Source organism: Lynx canadensis, chromosome A1, assembly GCF_007474595.2.
Source record: "Lynx canadensis isolate LIC74 chromosome A1, mLynCan4.pri.v2, whole genome shotgun sequence".
Lineage (NCBI taxonomy): Eukaryota > Metazoa > Chordata > Mammalia > Carnivora > Felidae > Lynx > Lynx canadensis.
In genome coordinates, this window is record NC_044303.2 from 25554901 (window position 1) to 25578385 (window position 23485).

The 23485-nt window shown below is 39.6% G+C and overlaps 1 protein-coding gene across 1 annotated transcript in view; it reads right to left on the bottom strand.

Annotated features, from left to right (window-relative positions):
• The window catches only part of GTF2F2 (general transcription factor IIF subunit 2), a 155914-nt gene that overhangs the window by 129208 nt on the left and 3221 nt on the right, over positions 1-23485 (bottom strand). Inside the window, exons 2-4 of the mRNA XM_030311128.1 lie at positions 12807-12880; positions 2563-2581; positions 1067-1211 (exon numbers count right to left, since the gene is read on the bottom strand). Of these exons, the coding sequence (XP_030166988.1) occupies positions 1067-1211; positions 2563-2581; positions 12807-12880 (238 nt within the window). The remainder of the gene's footprint in view (positions 1-1066; positions 1212-2562; positions 2582-12806; positions 12881-23485) is intronic.

The following is a 23485-nucleotide window of genomic DNA, read 5'->3' on the forward strand; positions in this document are numbered from 1 at the left end:
ACTTTCTACCTCCCATAATACTACACATTATTATAGTATCAATATTATTGTAGCATCAGAATAATGCAATAAAACAAAACTTTTACCCTAAACCACATGCAGAAAAGTTATTTTACCCCTGTGTTACATTCTACATTAAAAGTGGGGGAAAATACTAATATTTTTTAGATCAGTTTTTATAGCTACTGGTATTCTAAGACATCACAAAAAATTTATCTGAACATATTCTTTTTTTATAACAGTAACATCCTTAACATACTATAATTTCTTATAGCCTTCTTTGTAATGTTTAATGCAGATATGACAAAATCACAAATCATTTTCCTTACACAACCAACAAACTTTTTAAATTAGATATAGGAAATTAGCTCCATTAAAATGAGTTGCCCTGCTACATTAATAGTAATATTCTACATTCAGAGAAGGTTAAAAATCAAGAAACAATGAAAATAAACATATACATATGCTGCAAAAAAATCTCCCTCTCTAATGCACAAACTGAAACACTTGCTCCTGATTTACTGAACTGGTAGAATATCAGAGCAAACACACAAAATTTACAAACTGTACTTAACACAGAGCTTCTTGAGTGTCAAAACCAAGTAAAAACAGTTCAAATCTCAGTACTAAAAAGGCTCTCTTAGAACTGAAACCTACAAAGGCAAAAATTCAGACTAAAATATTCCCTAATATTAAGCAGTATTTTTTTAAACACAACTTATAGTTGCTGAATATGAATTTACCAAAACAGGAAAGTATGACCTTATCTTGGCAAAACTCAGAATACTGTTTCTTCAACATCCTAGAAGACAGCTTGATGCACCAGACTCTTCCATCTGCTTTGTTCTATTTCTTCATGCCCCAAATGGAAATTAAACCCTTCGAGTAACAGCCAAAATTTCATTAATCACAGGAAAGTAGAGAAACAAATAGCATGAAATGAATAATAGAGGTAGACAGAACAACAGGTAAAGCAGCCTTGATAATGACCTTAAAGTGTAATTTGAGACACAGCATCTATATAACAAGTACTGGAATCACATTAAATAATTCTATTCCCACTTACCTGATGAGCTCTCAGTAAAGACTGTTAATGTCTGTCCTCCAACACTTTGTAAGACAAATGGATGTTCTCTAGGGGTGCTGACAGAAGCTGGTTTTCCGCCAATATCGTGAATATTTGCAAGATCCTCATTCAAAGTAAATGACACCTAACAGACACATTAACAAAAGCTTATTACAACAGACTTATGTATTCAAAGTATCTTTCACAGAAATTCTGATTATAAATCAAATACCTTTTTAAAAATATGAACCTCAATTTCTAGTCATTTTATTCAACATTTTTCTTTTATTTTATTATTTTTTTAATATACGAAATTTACTGTCAAATTGGTTTCCATACAACATCCAGTGCTCATCCCAACAGGTGCCCTCCTCAATACCCATCACCCACCCTCCCCTCCCTCCCACCTCCCATCAGCCCTCAGTTTTATTCAACATTTTTCTAAAACTTTATCAAAAAATCCTTAATACTTAGTCATAAAAAGAGAATCTATTCCCATTTGTCAGAATAATGGGGCTAATCTACCATTATAAAGATGGGTGACAGCTTTCAAATGTTTTTCTCTGGTTTATGGCTGAAGAAACTCTAGCTCCAAAACAGGAATAAATTTTTTTCCCTACGGTCTCTGAAGTCAAGGGATTTTATCTTCTTACATTTATATCCTTACAAATGTATATACTTAAATATATAATATAAATAAATATATAGCAAAGGGCCTGGCACATAGAAGGAAAACAGTATTTGCTTAATGAATGAGTATTACAAGAGTATTTAAAAGGTGACTGTACTTAAAGGGGGAAAAAGTGAGCTATTACTAGAAAGCTTAAACATTCCCATAAGCAGGGGATGTATTTCTTTTTTAGGTCTTAATGACTGCTGTAGGAGTACATGGTGCTGTTTTATTTTTGAATACTTTAACAAATACAAATAAATACTTACAAAGGCAATTCAATATTGAGGTTTAGAATAAAAAAGACGTAGTAGACGTTTTTTCACAAAGATTTTTACTACATACCAGCTCTCCCCAAAGGAACCTCACATTTTATATCAAAGGGATTTATAAACATAAAATACTAATCTCCCAACCACAAAGGAAAGGCCATAAAGCATTTAATAAATACTTCTCTAGTATGTGATAGGTACCACAATTATGTCCTGGACTTAATGGGTCAAAACCTAAAGCCCTGAAAAATCCAGACCAAATGCCTTTGCCACACTGAAATAATATTCGAGTAATACTGAAGCAAGAATAAGCCTCATAGTACCCAGTGAAGGGATATTTTGGGTCAAAGCAGAAAAATGCTAAGAATGAACGACTAGAAAGGAGTCCATTCATTCACACAAAAGTGACATTTATACTGTTACGTGTTCCTCACCATCAGCCAGTGTTTTGATGTAGTTTTCCAGAATGCAAACACCACCTTCTCTTTACTATTACTAATACATGGTAAAATAATCTCACGTTTTCAATAAAATATTCATAGAAATAATCTTACCTCAGTCCTTCCTTGATTCCTAAAAGAAAGGAAAGAATTTTATTTAGATTTCATGTTTTCTTCAAATGTATGTTAAGAACTAAAAGAAATAACACTATTTCATATTTACATAAAATATAGCATTTACATAGATCAACTAATATTTACCCTTGGCTCTCCTCAACTAACCTACTTGTAATCATTTGGTAAAAATAAAAACCACATTAATCCCCTGTGTACATGTTATAAGTTTATATCACTTAACACTATTGCAACCTGTCCTAATAACAGTTTATCCAAGTAATGATCTTGTTACTGTTACCTTTATTTCTGCATACTATATAATAGTCTAATTTTAAAAACCATGTATTAAATATCTACTCTAAGCAAAGTACTGGATGTAATATCTCTTCCCAGCCAGAAGATATAAAAGCTATATCCATAACTACAAGAGATAAATTTTAATTAATGTTTAAGAGAATCCCAATGTGCCAGGATCAGATAGGAGACCATTTCTTCCATTCTAGGAGTTGAGGAATGGCTTAACAAAAGAGAAAGCCTGAGCTAAGTCTTGAAGGGTACTGGGATTTCAACAGTCTGAGACAGGAAAATAGTATCAGACGTATCAGCTGAGCAAAGCCACAAAGAGTCTGATCATGAAAATGTAGTCACATTTGGCTCGGAGAGTACAAACTAAGGAATAGTGGGAGATGAACTATAAAGGAGAACTGAGGCTAGACCACAGAGTATCTTGAATATCACAGTGCAGAGCATGGACTTTATTCCTTAGGCAATGGAGAGCCACATGTATTGCATGAACAAAAGAATACAGTATAAAATATGCTCCTAGAAACTTGCACCAGAAAATATATATAAAATGGATATGAAGACCAGTTAGAAAACTACTGTTTCTCCCTAACACCAGACTGAGTTCCAACCTGCCTTCACTCAGAGGCTCAACCACTCATTCTGTGATGAAGTGTCTACAAACATTAGGCATTGTGCCAAGTGCATGGTATACAGTATGAATACAGGTCTTTGTCCTCAAAGGTCCTAGTTTAATGCAAAACGATTCGATCCATGAACACCATAAACAGGATAATAACTTTATGACAGGTACAACGTGCTGTCAGGAAAATGCAGATGAGAAAGCTAGCAAAAGACAAATTAAATGAGAGATGAGGTCAACAACACAGAGGCATTCCAGGTTAAGAGAGTAATCCAATTAAACACAGAAGTGAGAAGATCTAGCACATTCTTTCTAACATCAGTGAATGGTAGGCTTGAGTCAAGTGGTAAAGAGCCTCTTGGGCCAGACTAAGGAATCCAGAATCTTAAACAGATTTGTTTACTGCAGGACTCCTCAGAGTCTTTCACATATTAAAATGCAATGTTGATCACCCTTTTGTTGGGAAGCACCTAAAAGAGAAGTAAAAAAATTCTAAGATTTCATGTAAAAATATGCATTTGCAGCTCCTCTCAAAAGACTGGAAGATTTGGCATCGATAGTGCCCTCACCCACCCCTCAATTCAGTATGACAATAATCCCTTTGACATGCACAGACAGGCAATGAATTCATTGCAGTCCCTTCCCCATTACTCCTGGACCTGGCTTCTAGGGACATTTAATTAAGCTAACCTTTCAGACAGAGGTGCCGCAATCAAAATAAAGGCAAAGATGCAGGGAAAGCACTTGCAGAATGTTTACTGAATTGAATTGAGGTTAATGCAAAAACTCACAAAAAAGTAATGAAGGCTTTAACCAGGCAATGGCAGAATGCAAAGAGGAGGAGTGTGTGGCAGGATATCTGAGCTGTCAGAACTGACAGAAGAAGAAATGATTGGAAGTAGGCAGCAAGGGGAAAAGGACTGATTAAAGATCATGCTGACATTTCCAGTCTGGGGGATAGAAAATCACCCAGATGCAATTAGAGAACACAACAGGGGATGACAATTTTATTTTCATATATTTATTTATAACATCATCTTGGCTGGAATGATAAGAGATTGATGAACTCTGGATGAGTTAATTTTCTAGAATAAAAAAGACTTAAGACTTATTTTTAAAGGATTAGATATTTTCTCTTGGCATATAAATGTATGAAGTATACACGACCTTTTGTCATTCAATATTACCAATAAAGTATATCTTTTTCATGATAACCTGTGGTTAAAATTATAAACATCAACTACTGTAAAACACGGTAATATCCTCAGAAATGAACGCAGTGAACATGTAGCCCACCCTTTCACTGAATGCCTCACAATGCTGTGCAGTCAGTCCTTCATCACTCTGAGTCCACTTCTCAATACCCCGCCACTATTTCTTCACACTCCAATCCAGTTCCTCTGGCCTTTCTAGAAAATTGTCTTTTTCTTACACTTTTTAAATACTTCTCAGATTTGACATCAATGGGAGGAGACTTTTCACTAATTACTGACAGCCAATAAAACACCCCCTTTTTGAAGGTTAAAAAAATCAACCAAATAATACCAAGTCTTTAACTGTGCTCCAGGATTTTTTGTTGGTTTTGTTTTAATTCCTATTCATACATTCCCTTCTTGAAAAGCCAGCTCAAAAACCATTAGATGGAGCCAAGGAAGGTGGGTATCTGAAGACTGGGTTGAGAAGAGGCAGCATAACCCGAATGGGATGGAAAGCAAGTGCCTGGGGCTGAGGGGATAGCCTGGGGCGAGGTGTCAGCACCCAGGAGGGTAAGGAAGGCATCCCTATAGAGGAATGCTTCAACAAGAAGTGTGTCAGAACCTAGCGGGGTCAGGAAATAAAGGGGTGTGGGGGGGTGCCTGGGTGGCTCAGTGGGTTAAGCATCTGACTCTCGATTTCCACTCAGGTCATGATCTCACAGTTCGTGAGATGGAGCCCCAAGTCAGGTTCTGTGCTGACAGCGTGGAGCCTGCTTGGGATATTCTCATTCTCCCTCTCTCCCTCTTTCCCCGCCTCCCACCCCTCAAAATAAATAAATAAACATTAAAGAAGAAGAAGAAGAATTAGGACTCCATGGAGAAATGCCTGACTCCAGGCTCTGACAGAAATACGCAAGGTGAGTCCAAAACCATTTTTCTATGACAAAAAGTAAGTGCTCAAAGAATGATGAAGACATGCCAAAAGGCCATGGGGCTGCACTACTGAACTGCACCTGTACAAAGGGACATGGGAACCGGGCTAGGAGGAGCTTCCAGTGGCTGCATTTTGGACAATTTGAACATGAGAATAAATGATGATAGTAACAAACTGTGACTCACTGACTAAAACTGGAATCCATGAGTTCACACTAACATAGCTAAATTAATAAAGTGGAAAATCTGATGAGAAAGGAATACATAGGGGCGCCTGGGTGGCTCAGTTGGTTAGGTGTCCAACTTTGGCTCAGGTCATGATCTTGCAGTCTGTGAGTTCGAGCCCCACATCGGGCTCTGTGCTGACAGCTTGGAGACTGAAGCCTGCTTTGGATTCTACTCTGTCTGTCTCTCTCATTCTCTCTCTCTCTCTGCCCCTCTCCCACTTGCACTCTGTCTCTCTCTCTCAAAAATAAATAAACATTGGGGCGCCTGGGTGGCTCAGTCGGTTGAGCGTCCGACTTCGGCTCAGGTCACGATCTTGCACTCTGTGAGTTCGAGCCCCGCATCGGGCTCTGTGCTGACAGCTCAGAGCCTGGAGCCTGTTTCAGATTCTGTGTCTCCCTCTCTCTGACCCTCCCCCGTTCATGCTCTGTCTCTCCCTGTCTCAAAAAAATAAATAAACGTTAAAAAAAAAATTTTAAAAAAATAAATAAATAAATAAATAAACATTAAAAAAAAGACATGGAATATATACATAGTCTCCAAGTACCACCTCACAGAATATTAATTATAAAAGGGAAAAGAGTAAACTTACAGTGAAAAAGCATAGAAGACGCTCCTTAATCAAGTGATCAAAGTTACCACTACCAGTAATGGGACAAAATGAAAACACATAAACCTTGCTAAAATACAGTAAGAACCCAGTTTCACCTGGTATACAACCCCAATCTAATCATGAAGAAACATCAAACTCAAATTACATAAAATAACAGCCTTGTAAACATCAAGCATGTTGACACTTATACAGTATACAAGTCAATCAAAGACTTCCAAATGTTCTAGATTTAAGGAAACTGAGAGAACGGACAACAGAATGTAATTCAACGTTGTGGACTGGATCCTTTTGCTATAAAACAGTCTGGAGATAAGTGGCAAACCCTGAATAAAGTCTAAGGATTAGGCAGTACCATATGATGTTAACCTACTGATTTGGAGGGGTGTGCTGTGATTGTTGTAGGAGAATGTCCTTTTTGTAGTCACCAAAGAACCACAAAAGTTCTTTATACTGTTCTTCTAACTAACTTTTCTGTAGCTTGACATTGTTTTAAAATGAAAATACTGGGGTGCCTGGCTGGCTCAGTCGGTGGAACATACAGGACTCTTGATCTCGGGGTCATGAGTCCAAGACCCACACCGGGCATAGGCCTACTTAAAAATTAAAATAAATATTTTTTTAATGAAAAAGTTTTTGGGGGCGGTGGCTCAGTCGGTTAAGCATCCGACTTCGGCTCAGGTCTGATCTCACCGTTTGTGAGTTCAAGCTCCGCGTTGGTGTCTGTGTGGCCGGCCCAGAGCCTGGAGCCTGCTTCAGATTCTGTCTCCCTGTCTCTCTGACCCTCCCGCACTCACACTCTGTGTCCCGCTCTCAAAAATAAATAAACATTAGGGGTGCCTGGGTGGCTCCATCGGTTGAGTGTCCAACTTCAGCTCAGCTCATGATCTCGCGGTCCGTGGGTTCAAGCCCCGCGTCGGGCTCTGTGCTGACAGCTCAGAGCCTGAAGCCTGTTTCAGATTCTGTGTCTCCCTCTCTCTGCCCCTCCCCCACTTGCACTCTCTCTCTCTCTGTCTCAAAAATAAACAAACATTAAAAAATTTTTTTAGGGGCGCCTGGGTGGCGCAGTCGGTTGGGCGTCCGACTTCGGCCAGGTCACGATCTCGCAGTCCGTGAGTTCGAGCCCCGCGTCAGGCTCTGGGCTGATGGCTCAGAGCCTGGAGCCTGTTTCTGATTCTGTGTCTCCCTCTCTCTCTGCCCCTCCCCCGTTCATGCTCTGTCTCTCTCTGTCCCAAAAATAAATAAACGTTGAAAAAAAAAAAATTAAAAAAAAAAAAATTTTTTTTAAATAAAAATAAATGAACATTAAAAAAAATTTTTTTAAATAAAAAGTTTTTAAATTAAAAAAAAGTATTAAATAATTTCAAAATGTCCCCAGTTTACTTCATTAATTCCTTGCTACAGAATTTGAGAATGTTACTAATTTTTCTCTATAACAATGATGAAATGAATATCCTCAATCTCTGCATCACTAACATTTCTTTTAGAAGCTAAGTGCCATGAAAATGCTGGGTCAAGGGCATGAATATTTTATTATTAATATTTCTAGCCTTCTCATTATCCCAGTCCCACACTGCTGGATGAGTTTGTCCATGTCTTTCTATAAGGGCAGCACCAAGAACTGAACTGTTGGCACTGTAGCTAACTGGCAGAGAAAACAGCAGGATTATTATTCTACTTTGTTCTGGGCAGTAATGTGTGTGTGAATACATGTGAGTGTGTCATATATGTATGTGTACACATATATATGTTGCCAGGCTGGCCTTCAGAAAGTTTGCACCTATTTAAACTCCTATCAACAGTAAGGGTTTCTAAATTTAGTCAATTTTATAACAGGAAAATTCTATCTCATTGATTTTTTTGTCCACATATTTTTTATTAGTGGGCCCCCATATGACCCTGTTAAATGTGTTTAGAAATAAAGCTAGAACTCAAGAGCCTGGAGCCTGCTTCAGATTCTGTCTCCCTCTCTCTTTGCCCCTGCACCACTCACACTCCCTCTCCCTCTCTCTCTATCAAAAATAAACATTAAAAAAAGTTTTTAAATTAAAAAAAAAACAAATAAAACTTAACCTAAAGTAAAACCGTAAGCTAACTGAAACGCAGTACACATCACACGTCCAAAGGTATAAAAATAATCCAAGTGCAATGCTTTAGAAACATTGCATACACTGCCTAAGAGAAATGGCCCAAATGTCACCAGCTGTTACAACAGGCTGGATTCTCCTGTTTTCAGGTGTAAACGGAACCAATTTGGGGAGAGCTGCACTCCCACCTGCATGTCTTCTCCCCGTCCTCTGCCTCTCCCAACTCCTCTACTCCACAGCCCTGTCTCTGCTGGAATGAACAACCGCACCACACAGACCTTCCTGGCTTCTGGCCTATCTAAGGCACTGCAAACTGCTGCTGCTTACCTTTGGGAGATGTGCCGGGGAAGGGAGGTCCCTACCCACACATCATACACAACACAGAGTCTGTACTATGCAGTATGTGGCACAACAGTAGGTAAACACTACTGGCTATTTTACATGCATTGAACCCCTGAAGTATTAATACCACAACCTTTTAATAGATGAGGAAACAGAGAGGGTAAGCAACTTACCGAAAGTCACACAGCTAGTAAGTTAACAAGGTCTAGATAAAGCCCAGAGCTGAATGACTCCTGAGTCCATACTCATAGCCATATGTCACACTGGCTCTTTAAAACCTTGTTTTCATGCTTTACCCAAATATACTTTTTTTTTTTTTTTTTGTCACACAGATCATCCATAAACTGGTTAGTCTTCCTCTAAGAATCCATACTTGACTATGTATCTCCTAGCCTTAAAAATATTTGAAGATGGTTTCACCTGGTCTGCCTTAAATCTTCTCTCAACAGCCATAGTACCTTCAAATATTCCTCAAAGGACACTGAGTTTTTTAGTTTTTTCTTTGTCCTTGTCTCACTCTACTAAAGGAACTTATCTGTCCATGTCTCTAAGTACAGCACTAGAACTGAACTTAATATTTGCACCATATGCTAAGTGGCAAAGAGAAGAGTGAGATTATCATCCCACTTCATCCTAAACAACAAACATCTACTAAGGGAGCCTTTTGTTTATAGCCACATAACCCTATGACTCATATCTACTTTAAACCAATTAAAATCCTGAGAACCTAGTCACAGGCACTGCAAAGCCATTCCTCATCACCCTACATTTAATAGTGAATTTAGTAACTCAGTATAAGGAATGAAAACTAAGAGAATTAATAGCACAAACAAGACAGCCAGCCAGGAGACCTACCATGGAACAAGCTGTTTTTAAGCATTTCTATAGCAATGTTAGTAATTACCATAAAGCTGTTCTTATCATTAAAAGGATTTAGCTCTATAAGACAAGACTGATTATATTTCATGTTAGGTAGATGATCTGCCAGGTCCTTTAGCTAACATAAAAAAATACATGCACACCTGATAACATTAAAAGCAAAGAGTTTATTGTCAAGACCAGGATACTCAAGAGAGTGAAAGCGGGGACACTTAATAACTGCATAGGGAAAACATGTAAACTGGGACTATTCCAGGCAAACCCAGGGGTATGGCCACCCTATACTAGATGCAACTGTGTAAACTGTCTGCTTTAAATTAAGGAATGAATGAACAACCGCACCATGCAGATCTTGAAATTTTCTCCCCAGCAAAGGTTGATAAAACTGCAACATACCCACCGTTGCTGATTTAGCATGCTGCCTTTACTTCAGGGAGCAAAGAGCTCGCAGAGGTTTCCTGAACCTCAGCTTTTATCCCATTTCCCATACTAGTCCCTTCTTCCCTGCACCGCCCCCCCCCAAAAAATGTACATTCTTCAACCAGGTATTTTCTTCCCACAGAGGTTTTGAGGAACACAATATTCACGGCAGAAAAAGGACAACATTTGAGTTTACAAAACATTTTAACAAACCCTAAGCTGTTTTTGCTCAAAAACACTCTATGGGTTGGTAAGGCATTATTATCCATATTTTACAAACAAAAAAGCTACGGTTTAGATAGCTAAGGCCAAATAATTATCAATAGCCAGTAAGGACTAGAACCCAGGTCTTGAGCTCTAGTATAGTTATTACATAAAACAACATGGTTCACCATTAAAATACATTTTCCTGTAGTCTGCCTTTCTTCAGTGACATATTGCTAAGATTTAATCTTGATAGTGGCTCCCATTTTCAGTAAAGCCAATTATAAGAAATTCTGAAGTCCACAACTGAAATAGTAGGTAATTATCTGCGTTACAAGGGATTCCATGTTGAAAAAGAAAAAAGATCACCCCAGATTTCAATTAAAAGTATGCAAAGTCTGCATTCCCTTATACTTTCAATAAAAGTATGATAACTCACCAAAAAATGTTATTTATCTACAACTTTCCAGAAATATGTTAATTTTCTAGTTATATATGCAAATAAATGACAACTATTTCCATACTATCTCACTGGATTCATAAAAAAGCCTTGCAAAACAGGCAACTTTAGGCATAAGGAACCTAAACTCAAAAGATTAAGTGGCCTGTACAATCGCACTGATAGTAAGTGACAGAGCCACAACAGAAACCTACTGGAGTTTTCTTACAATTCAAGGCCTGAATTCAAGCCTCGTTCTGCTATTTTTTTTTTTTTAATTTTTTTTTTCAACATTTATTTATTTTTTGGGACAGAGAGAGACAGAGCATGAACGGGGGAGGGGCAGAGAGAGAGGGAGACACAGAATCGGAAGCAGGCTCCAGGCTCTGAGCCATCAGCCCAGAGCCCGACGCGGGGCTCGAACTCACGGACCGCGAGATCGTGACCTGGCTGAAGTCGGACGCTTAACCGACTGCGCCACCCAGGCGCCCCTCGTTCTGCTATTAAATGTGTAACCATCTCTTGAGAAAATAAGATATTACTTGTCCTTACCTAACTTTAGAACTTTGGATATAAAACCATGCCTGTTTCCAATCAACATCTTGTTGAAACAAAATGAAGGGTTAAAAGATCTGTCAGAACAAAGGTAAGGAAGAAAAAAAAAAACTAGGAAGAAAACCCTGGGGTCAAATAACATTTAGAGATTGAGAAGATGAAGAGAAGAAGCCAGCATTAGACTGAGAAGGAACAGTCCCCTATGGACGACAATCAGGAGTGGTGTCCCAGAAGTGAAATGAAAAAAAAGGGTTGGAGGATTGGAATAATCACTGTGTCAAAATTCTGTTGAAGGACAATTAAGAAGGCTGACAGGTGACTCTTAGATTTAGGAAGATAGATGTGCCAGATTGCAAAAAAGGACTACAACTCCTTCGCAGTGACCCCCACCAGGAGGTAGACTGTATTGCTCTCCCCATGAACCTGGGCTTGGCTATGAGTTGCATCCTGAGGACTCTGGCAAACATGATGCCAACACAGGTTTGCTAAGTGCTTGTGTATTGGGACTTCTCTCTCTTTCGTTCTAGGAGTTTTCACCATCATGTGAATGAGCACGCTGCAGATAAAACACACACGGCCACTGTCCCAGCTGAGAGCAAGCCAACCACTAGACACATGAGTGAAGCCATTCTAGCCAGGAAGGCCAGGTCAGTCCCAAACAGAAATGCTCCACAGAATTATAAGCAAATAATAAGGTTTTTGTTCTAGGCCACTAAATTTGGGGGTGATTTGTAGTGAAGCAAAAACTAACTTAACTAACTAACTAACTAACTAACAGGAAGGCACTGGAGACCAACTAGAGCTCTTCCAATGGAGTAGTAGGCAGGAAAATCTGATTAGAGTTAAGACTGAATGAACAGAGTGGAATGCAAGGCCTCTGGCTGACACCAGCTGAGCTTTGAAAGAGGCTTCCCTTTCTAACAAGGTCATTTCTTTAATCAGGAAACTAAACCTTTACATTGTTTTCCAGGTGTTCCCTACCCTCTTCCAATACCTCTATAGATAGACATGGTGACACCATGGCAAAGTCTTTCTACTGAAGCACTTACTGGGTACATCTAGTTATGCCCAACCCAAGCATCCATCTTCACAAGATGTGGAGAAGATGGAGGGATGAGGGAACTACATACTCTGCTGCTTCACTGCCAGTAAGTTTTACCAATAAATCTGACTTTATATTTACACCTATCACTAGAGAGGGGTGTGTGTGTGTGCGTGCACACACATCTATACACATGCACACAAATACACATGTGCACACACAACTCCTCACAGCGCACCTAACCATCTCTTGACAATCCTTGATGTGCTCATTCTCATTTTCCAGGTAAATTCCCCATCTGAAAAAGAACTGTTATGACTTGTAAAAGCATTTATAAAAATTTCAAAAACCAGCGTTTTAAGATGTCAAAAATAAATAACTTACTTAGCAATCCGCAGTTTCCCAACTTCACCTCTTCCAGGGGCTTTAGCCCATTGCTGGGACAAATATTTAGGAACCTACAAAAATAAGTAAAACACTAATAAGACTATGTTTTAGATGCTAACAAACTTCTTAAACATAAAATGATATAATGTTTCTATGTTACTTTCTGCCTGTAATAACTGATCATTAAGTATCACACTCTCATACATTTTGCACTATAAGGGATACTAAGAAATCATCTTAATTCTCAAAGAGCTTGAAGTCAGTCAAGCTGGTGACACAAAACTAAAGCTAGTCAAAAAACTTAACAAAACAAAGTGCTAACTTATGTTCCCAAGTAAGTCCTAAAGTTCAGACATGAGAAAGGCTACACCAGAAAATGTTTCTCAGAGGGGCATAACACTCTAACATGATATTATTCAGAGATACCACCAAGTTCAAGATGAGTTCAAAAATCAAATTTTATTGTGCTTAAGACTATAACTCTGACCAAAGATAAAGGATCTGCTGAAATAAATGATTAAATATCACGACTAACATTTATATAATACTTACTACTTTCCTGACACTGTTATAAGCATTTTCCATACCTTTACACATTTAATCCTCATGTCTCTATAAGGTAGGTACTGTTAATTACCCTCATTTCACAGAGTATGAATCTGGGACACCCAGGGATTATATAAATTAGCCAAGGTTATATAATTAGTAAATGATGGAGTCAGGATTCAAACCCAGGCAGTCTGGATCCAGCATCTATTTGTAACTAGATATATATTTAACTCCCAGGGACCTGTGTGGCTCAGTTGGTTAAGTGTCTGACTCTTGGTTTCAGCTCAGGTCATGATCTCGAGGTTTGTGAGTTCAAGCCCTGAATCAGGCTTTGCACTCACTGACAGCACAGAACCTGCTTGGGATTCTGTCCCTCCTTCTCTCTGCCCTTCCCCTGCTTGTGCTCACATGCATGCGCTCGCTCTTGGCCTCTCAAAATAAATAAATAAACATAATTTTAAAAAAAGGGAGGGGGGGTTAATTCCCAAAAAGGTTAAGAGAATACATGCTGAATCACTACTATTTCTAAAAAAAATTTTTTTTTAACATTTATTCATTTTTGAGAGAGCAGGAGTGGGGGAGGGGCGGTGGTGGGGAGACAGAATCTGAAGCAGGCTCCAGGTTCTGAGCTGTCAGAACAGAGCCCGATGTGGGGCTGGAAGTCACAGACTGCAACATCCTGACCTGAGCCAAAGTTGGACACCTAACCAACTGAGCCACCCAGGCGGCCCCCTTTTTTTTTTTTTTTTTTTTAGAATCATTACTATTTCTTCTAAGAGGTAATTTAAACTCTGGAATCAGTACACACCTTCAAGGTTAGCCTGCTGTGAGGAATGAGATACCACATGAAGCATAATACCTCACACAAAGCAAGTACTCAATGAGTGTCAGGTGTCAACTGTTATCTCCCCCAGTAATCTTGGAATGATAACACGAACGAACGTCAATGCATAACTGAGTCAGAGCTTCCAAACAAGAAAGGAAAAAAAATTCTATTTACCAAGATTTCATTTGCAAAGAGAACCACTTAACTATCAAGCAAATTATAGTGCTTTGTTTGGATATACAGTAGAAAAAAATCAGAAACAAAAGGGTCAAAAGAAGATCCTAATGGTACTTCTTCAATTATGAATGCATTCTTTACACCAAAATTTATCGAAGACTAGCCATATTCTTTAATAAAGTCCACAGGAGAAAGCTGGTGTCTTTTCTCCATCATATTCCAAGTTCCTGGTTCAAATGAGCCCTCTACATATATAGATGCCATAAGACCTCCTCCCTGACCGTAATAGTGTCCCTTCCACAATCTGTATTTCAAGCAATCACTCTAATCACTATCTCCTATCTTCCTGGCTCTCTCCTCAGTACTTCAACAGTTCTTTCATCCCTTCAAATCACTGACTCTAAACACTGTTCCTCAGCTGCCTATGTCCTGTCTTCGCTCCTTAAAGGACTTACAGCCCATCATTACAATCATTTCCTTGCCCCTATCTCCTCCATCATACTGGCCTGGCAGAAACTTAATCCTCATTAAAGCCAATCTATCTGCTACTTATTTTATTAATTAATTTATTGATTTGATTTGTGTTACTTCTCCACACTGCACCTGAGCAACTGGAAAAAAACACAGTGATGCCAAATAGTCTCACTTGCAATATATGGCCACTAACATCAAGTTAGCCCTTCAAGATGCTTGGCAATTTAATAACTCCATCTGCCTAGTCAGTTCACTCTCCCACCGCAGATGAGTCACAGGTTCTCTTCACTCTTAAACCCACAACACCTCTCCCTCCCTTCCTTCTCCCTCTGTGCTGATAACCTGACTTCCTCTACCAACTGGGAAAGAGGATCCAGAGCACCTCTAAATCTACCAGGTAGCCAAAGCAGGAGCCGTTTATCCTGACTTCCCCTCTAAAAACAATACATGAACAATGGCCAATCCCTCCACTTGTGCCCTGAATTTCTTCCCCTGTAGTCTGATCAAGGACATCTTTCCTTCAATTCTACCCTCTCTTTCCTCTCTCCTCTAATCATCCCCCCATCAGAATGATGACGACGACGATGACCGTTGACACTAGAGTGCTTACCACATGTGGCAGGAACACTCTTAAGATGTCCCCCAATGATACTCACTTCCTGACCTTCACACCATTGTGTAATCACCTCTTGTTGAGTGATAAGGGGTCCTGTGACTTGTTTCTAATCAATACAATATAGCAAAGGTGATGGGATGTTACTCCCCTTCCCCTTTGGCTAGGATACCTTTATTCTTTTATTTAATTAATTGTTTCCATTCATTTTTATTTTTTTGGCTACAAAATTTGTTCATGTCTATTTTTTTTTTTTTTTAAGTAGGCTCCACACCCGGTATGGGACCTGAACTCACAACCCTGAGATCAAGAGTCACCCAGTGACTCATCAAAACAAGTGCACTTCTTAATCCCCATCACCTCTATCTCCAACTCACCTCCCCTCTGGGTAACCATCAGTTTATTCTCTATAGTTAAGAGTCTGTTTCTTGGTTTATCTCTCCACCCCCCCCCCCCACCATTTGCTCATTTGTTTTGTTTCTTAATTCCACATAGACTGAAATCATAGGGTATTTGTCTTTCTCTGACTGATTTGTTTCACTTAGTATTATACTCTCTAGCTCCATCCATGTCACTCATTGCATATGGCAAAATTTCATTCTTTTTTTATAGCTGAATAATATTGAATTGTGTATATAAATACTACATCTTTACCCATTCATCAATCAATAGACACTTGGGTTGCTTCCATATCTTGGCTATTATAAATAATGCTGCCGTAACCAAAGGGGTGCATGTATCCCTCTGAATAGTGTTTTTGTATTGTTTGGGTAAATACCCAGTAGCATGACTACTGGGTCATAGGGTAGTTCTACTTTTAACTTTTTGAGAAACCTCCATACTGTTTTGCAAAGTGGCCACTCCCACCAACAGTGCAAGAGGATTCATTTTTCTCTACATGGGACATTACTTCTGTGATTAGGTTACATAAGATGGTGACTTCTGTGTTGCTTCTCTCCTTGTTTTTTTAGTCTGCACACTTTGATGAAGTAAGTTGCCAAGCTGGAGAGGCCCAGGTGGCAAAAAACTAAGGAGAGGCTCCAGCCAACAGGCAGGCAGGAAACATAAATGCTTGGACCAATAACCTTGGAGGATCTGAATTCTGCCAACCAGAGAAAAACTCGGAAACAATCTCTCCACAGTTACTACTTCAGATGAGACTCCAGCCCTGGCTGACACCTTGCCTGTAACCTGGGAGAGACTCTGAAGCAGGAGACCCAATTAAGCCCTGCCAAGACTCCTGACCCACAGAGTCATTTTGCAAATGAGGTAACTGAGGCACAGGAAGATGAGCAAATTTGCTAATTTCAAGATCACACATCTATTAAGAACAGAATCTATAATTCTTTCTACACACTGTCCCATTTTTCTGCCTCTCTTTTCAGCAAAGCGCTTTGAAAGCATTGTCTCTGCTGGCTGACTACAGTTCCCCCCTTGCCATTTTGTTTTACTATAGACAGGCTCTACTCTCTACCACTCCACTGAAACTGATGACCCTACTGACCAAGTATCTCCACACTGCCAAGTCAATGTTTAATCCTCATCTTTAACGCCACTCAACAATATTTGAGAACTGTTTCCTCCTCCTTCAAACACTTTCTTCACTTGGCTTCAAGTCACCACAACCTCTCTTGATTTTCCTCATACTTCTCTGGCCTCTCCTTTTAGGTCCCGACACATCTAGATTCTCATCTCCCTGGCCTCTCACCTTTAAAAGGCTCTGGTTTCAGTCCTCAGACCACTCCTCTTCTCTACCCACACTCAACTTTATGTAATCTTATCCAGTCTCGTGACTTTAAATACCATCTGTATGACAACTCCCAAATTTAGAGCAAATCCAGGCTCTCCCCCCAAATCCCAACTTATATATCTAACTGCCTACTCAAACTCTCCATCTGAATATTCACTAGACATTTCAAACTTAAAATATCCATACCAGAACTCTAATTTCTCCATCATAAACGTGTTCCTCATGCAGTTTTCCATGTCTCAGCAAAAGCTCCATTCTTCCAGGTACTCAGGCTGAAACTCCGTGGAGTTACTCCGAATAGCTCCTTTTATCTCACATTCCACATCCAACTGAATGACATATCCAGTCAGCAATACCTTCAAATTGTATTAGGACTCCAGCCCCTTCTCACCAATTCCAGGCTTACCATCCTAATGCAAGCCACCATCACTTTTTATATAATCACACTGGCCTCCTATCCAATTTCCTACCTTCCACTCTTGTCCACACCTAGTTTATTCTCAATACAGCAGCCAGAGTCATCATCTTAAAACATTAAGTAAAATGATACTGTTCTGCTCAAAGCTTTTCAATTATTTAATAGACATGTACATAGTGCCTACTACAAGCCAGGTACTTTTCTAATCACTTTACAAATGTTACTTCACTTAATCCTCAGAACAACTCTATTATTATCCCATCTTTGCAGATAAAGAAAATGAGACCAGAGAGTTATTATTTGCCAAGGTTCTCACAATTACTAGTGAAGCCAGGATTCTAACCTAGGCAGTCTAGCTCCATAATCACCGTGCCACGTTGCCAGCTCTACGGCTACTGGCTCCCCATGTCACTCAGAGTAAAAATCCTATAACGTCTTGCATGTTTCAGGCCCCCGCTAGCCCATGGCCTCATCTCCTTCTACTTTCTCTCACTCGCTTGACTCTAACCACACGGACCAGCACCTCGTGTCTGCAGGCCTTTGAATTGCTGTTATCTCTGGAAAACTCTTCCCCCAGATATCTGGAGGGCATGCCCCCATAATATCCTTTAGGTCTCTGATCACAGACCACCTTATCAGTGAGGCCCTTTCCCCACCCTATTTAAAACAGCACCCCCAGCTACTTTCTATACATTTTACCTTATTTATTTTTCTTCAGAGCACTTATCACCTGCTATATATGTATGTTTACCATCTCTTCTCCCTCCCCATTAGAATGTAATCTACAGAAGGCAGATATTTTGTCTGTTTGTTTACTGCTATATCCCTAGCAGCTAGAATAGCCTGGCATTTTGCAGAAGGAGTTATTTTAATAACTGAATATTGAAGAAACATGAGCTAATGTTAATGTAATAAAAATGACAGCAGTTAACAATGGTGGCATTACTGGGATACATCTACAATACAGAATTTAATTTTAATATACCTCACGGCATTCTCAGAGAGAAACCTATTTCAGAGATCTACCTTAGAATAAGGGGAAGGAAGAAAGACACCAATAGTGAAGTACATCATTTTCCAGTTTGCCTCTGTCCCTTATTGCTGGTTCTCTGAAATGCTATTAAGATAAAGAAAAGACAAAAATATTTTAGAGCACAGAAACACCTGAGGGGACCACACTTCTTTACTACATTAACCAGGTCAGAAGAGTCTCTGATCAAACTGCTAAAGATGACAATTTAGGCCACCAAACAACCAGAAGTTCTAAGTACAATATACATCATACACTAAAACAAATTAAGAATCAAATTCAGGGGTGACTGGGTGGCTCAGTCAGTTGACCATCCGACTCTTGATTTTTGCCCAGGTCATGATCCCAGGGTTACGCTGAGCATGGTGGAACCTGCTAGAGATATGCTCTTTCTCTCTCCCTCTCTCTCTCTCTCTCTCTCTCTCTCTCCCCTTTTGCCTCTACCCCATTTGCATCACTCTCTCTCTTAAAGAAATCAAATTCACTACAATACATTGTATCTAATACGAAGCAACTGACAACTTAAAAAAAGAATATGCTTCAGAAGTTAATTGATAAAAATAAGTTTGGAACACATACTACATTGTCAACATTATAATAAAATTGTAAATTCCCAGGGAACCCCACCAGCTTATTTAATTCAAAAGATTGCCAAAATTCTATACCCTTTTGATGAAAAACAGAACACAATGAGGATAGTATGTCAATCATATACACATAACTCAAAAGCAAGAACTTATGGAAATGAGCTTCCCAGGAGTTCCAGCCCATCAGCATTAAGTCTGGAAAAAAGGGAGGGAGACGGGGAAGAAAAACTGATATGGTCCCAAGCCTCTAAAAAAACTTTTTTTTTGAAGGGTTGAAGTTTTAAAACATTTTCTTTTCTTTTATGTTTTAACAAAATTGTATATATTTAAGGTATACAACATGATTATTTGATATGCATAGTGAACTGGTTACTAGAGTCAAGCTAATTAACATATCATGTCCTCACATAATTCTTTTATAAGAACACCCGAATTCTACTCTCTTGTACATTTTCCCAAAACACTCTTGTCAACATGTCACGTATGAGATATGTGTTGTTTCCACCGTCTCCACATTCATTAAAGATAATTAGATGGAGACAAGATAATAGGCACAAAAGGAAATGTTTTCTCCGATTTCCAAAAACAGCGACAGAAAATGGTTCACTTAAGCAATAATTCCTCAGGGAAATTTCCCTTGACCCTTTAAGTCAAATTCCTTTATTATCCACACCGACAGAACAGTATTCGGGGCTTCGGTGTCCTTATCTGTCTGTAACTGTTTTCATTAGGACTAATATTTGATTGATGTGTGTCTCCTGCGGTAGACTATAAATCCTAGTTCACAGAGCACGGGCCATGTCTTTTTCTGCTCACCATAAAAGACTCGGAGCCTGGCACAATGGCCAGCAATCAAAGCTTGTGGGATGAATATACTCACCCACCGGTTCAGTCCTGGCAGGCAGAGTACTAAGGTCAACCATGACTTTGGAGCCAAGGTGCTAAGGTGACATGTATAGACATTACTCCCCTAAGCTTCTCTACCAACTTTGCTTCAGCAAATGTCCAGTTCCCCAACTACTAGTCTCCAAACCCTGTTTCTCCCAGAATACAAGCAAATTAAGGGCATTGCAATGGACACTGTAAGTACAACCATTTCCCCATTTAGGACCAAAGGCCTTATCCTCCTAGCTACTGGGAGTGTGGCCACAAGTTAGCCCTTAGCTGTTAGCCCTCTTTCACATTGCCTTCACTGAAGAGAGGCCCTTTTGCCAAATTCATGCACTCTTCCTGGGACAAACCACATGCAATGATTGGTCAATACAGGGTATACCTCACCCCAACTCATGACACCTGGAGGGCTCCCTATGGAATCCTCCTCAGCTCTCCTACAGACTGCATTATACCCTGTGCCCAATTCTGTTTTTTTTTCCTTCCACAGGTGATGATCCCAAGAGCACTCCCTATTAAACCTAATCATTTTGGAATCAGCTTCCCAGGAAATCCAATCTATGACAGGCAGCTTTTACTCCCATGTTTTTTGAAGATCACCATAAGGAGCTGACAAGACCCAAGGTCACAGATATGAAATCCCCACATCACCTCTATTCCCCAGGGAGATAACGCATAAAAGAGCCCTAAGTTGTAAAAAGGACATTTCCCATCTTAGCATATAAAGAGACCTAAATTTGTTTGTGTTTTTAGGTTGATTTATTTATTTTGAGATGGAGAGTGCACACGCACACGAGAGTGCGTGGGGGAGGGGCAGGGAGGAAGGGAGAGAGAGCATCTCAAACTGGCTCCACACACAATCTCACAAACCGCATCATCACCTGAACCGAAATCAAAAGCCAGCTGCTTAACCAACTGAGCCACCCAGGCACCCCAACAGATCTCTAAATTTAAATCACTATACCATGGTTGAGTAAAATAACCTCCCTAAGCTTCAATTTCATCGTCTGAAAAACACACAGTAAGTATCTACTTCCCAGGTTTGCTTTGTATAAAATATTAGGCATATATGAAAGGTAAGTTCCTTTTACTCCTGCAAGGGTTAGGGGTATCACCCATTCCAGTAGCATCTCTCTCTGGTATACAGCTTTCTCTCTGGCCACTAATGTCCAATGGTTTACCTATCTATGAAAAAAACAGAAGCTGTACTTGCTGGCATTTCAGTTGTTGAATGAAGGACATAATATTCACTGGGGATGATGTCCATCCCTTCTGTCCTGATCCTCTTCTCCAACAAACATGAGTCAAAATGCCTAAAAGAGGAAGACTGATTGTGCTAGAAACACATCTTTTTCCTGGCTAGAAAGCTGTTGCTTAGACCTACTGCAAACTTTCTAAATACCTCCACTTGTTCTTCCCCCAAAAAGAGGTAGCATTTGTTATAACTCAGGTCTCGGTATGATATTCACTACTTATGAAAATCCCACCACTCCTAATAACCTTGCTAGCTTTATCTCCTTTTTTCCCATCATGTACCTTACCCTCCAGCCAACCATAACTAGAGATGATTTTTCCAGAAGTCTAAATATGGAAGCCAAACAACTAGGCTAAAATATTTTTAAACATCCTATGATTTTTAAATCATGGTTTGGTATAAGGTGTGTAACAGTGTTGTGACCAGTTGCCAACCTAACAGTAGCACAGACTGGGCAACAGGAACAGGGTAATGCAAACTACAAAGGACTAGCTTCCTGACAAGGTAAAAACTGTGACTTTATGTTTTAGCAGATGACATCTATCATAAAGTTAAATTCAATCGTGTCTATTACCTATCAAAACCTGTTTGGATCATCAGTCTTTGAAGATTTTCAAAGCTCCCAGAAATGGCATTTCATGAAGCCAGAACAGTACAGGTACTGGATATTCTGGGACACATTCTACTACATTTGCTTTTTCCGGAACACACTCTAGTTCTCCCCAGCAGTGTTGGGAAGTTTTTCCTAAACTTATCAATTTCATAAGCTCTTCTTAAATGTAAACTTCCCCATGAAGCCTCCCCTGTTCCAGCCAGAAAAACAACTATTTTCCTGCTCAAAACTGTCACAGATCTTAGGTGTATATACCTTACTGTATTTATCCTGTTTTATGCCTTTCTAGTGATGGAATTAATAGGTACAAGATGGCCCATAAACTTTGAGACCCTCTAGAAAGAAATTTACATATCTTGCAACAAATGATCCTCAAAGAACAGAACTCAAAGTATTACTTATAGTGAAAATATTAACATAAAGAGAAAAGACCCGAAATCGTTTAAGTTTATTTTTAGTGAGTGAGAGTGAGAGAGAGAGAGAGAGAGAGAGAGCGCGCGAGCAAGTGACAGAGAATGAGTGGGGAAAGGTCAGGGGGGAGAATCCCAAGTAGGCTTTGCCTTGTCAGTGCAGAGCCTGATGACACAGGGCTCAATCCCATGACCGTGAGATCATGACCTGAGCCACAATCAAGAGTTGGACGCTCGGGGGACCTGGGTGGCTCAATCAGTTAAGCAGCTGACTTCAGCTCAGGTCATGATCTCACGGTTCATGGGTTCGAGCCCTGCAATGGGCTCTATGCTGACAGTCCAGAGCCTGGAGCCCATTCTGGATACTGTCTGTCCGTCTGTCTGTCTCTCTCTCTAGCTCTCTGCCCCTCCCCCACTCACACTCTGTCTCTGTCTCGCAAAAATAAATAAACGTTAAAAAAAAAAAAACAGTAAAAAAAACAAACAAAAAAAAGAGTCAGACACGTAACCAACTGATCCACCCAGGCACCTCAGACCTGAAATTGGTGTGTAATTCTATTCACAAATTCTGACTGGATAAAAACAAAGACACGCTTTCTAATCAATACGTTATATTTTAATATCACACAAGGAAAGCTGAAAATGAAACTGACCGTTACAATTTGATGTAGTCATATAATTTATTCCTATAATTCAGAGATGAAAATCCAAGTATGCTCAAGTATGGGCATGAAAATCACACTGGATACTAAGGCCGGGGCAAATGAAACAAGTTCAAAATACCTGAGAGCTGTTCAAATCAAACCCCACTGTCTACTGGGTCTCCTTTAATGGAGCAGAAACAAAAGCTGTCAAAGGGGGTGTCTGAGTGGCTCAGTCAGTTAAGCGTCTGACTCCCGATTTCGGCTCAGGTCATGATCTCATGGTTCGTGAGTTCGAGCCCCATTTCAGGCTCCGCACTGGCAGTGTAGAGCCTGGTCAAGATTCTCTGTCTCCCTCTCTCTCTGTCTCTCCCCTGCTTGCTTTCTCTCTCTCTCAAAATAAAAAAATATTTTTTTTAAAAAAAATTGTCAAAGAAAGAAC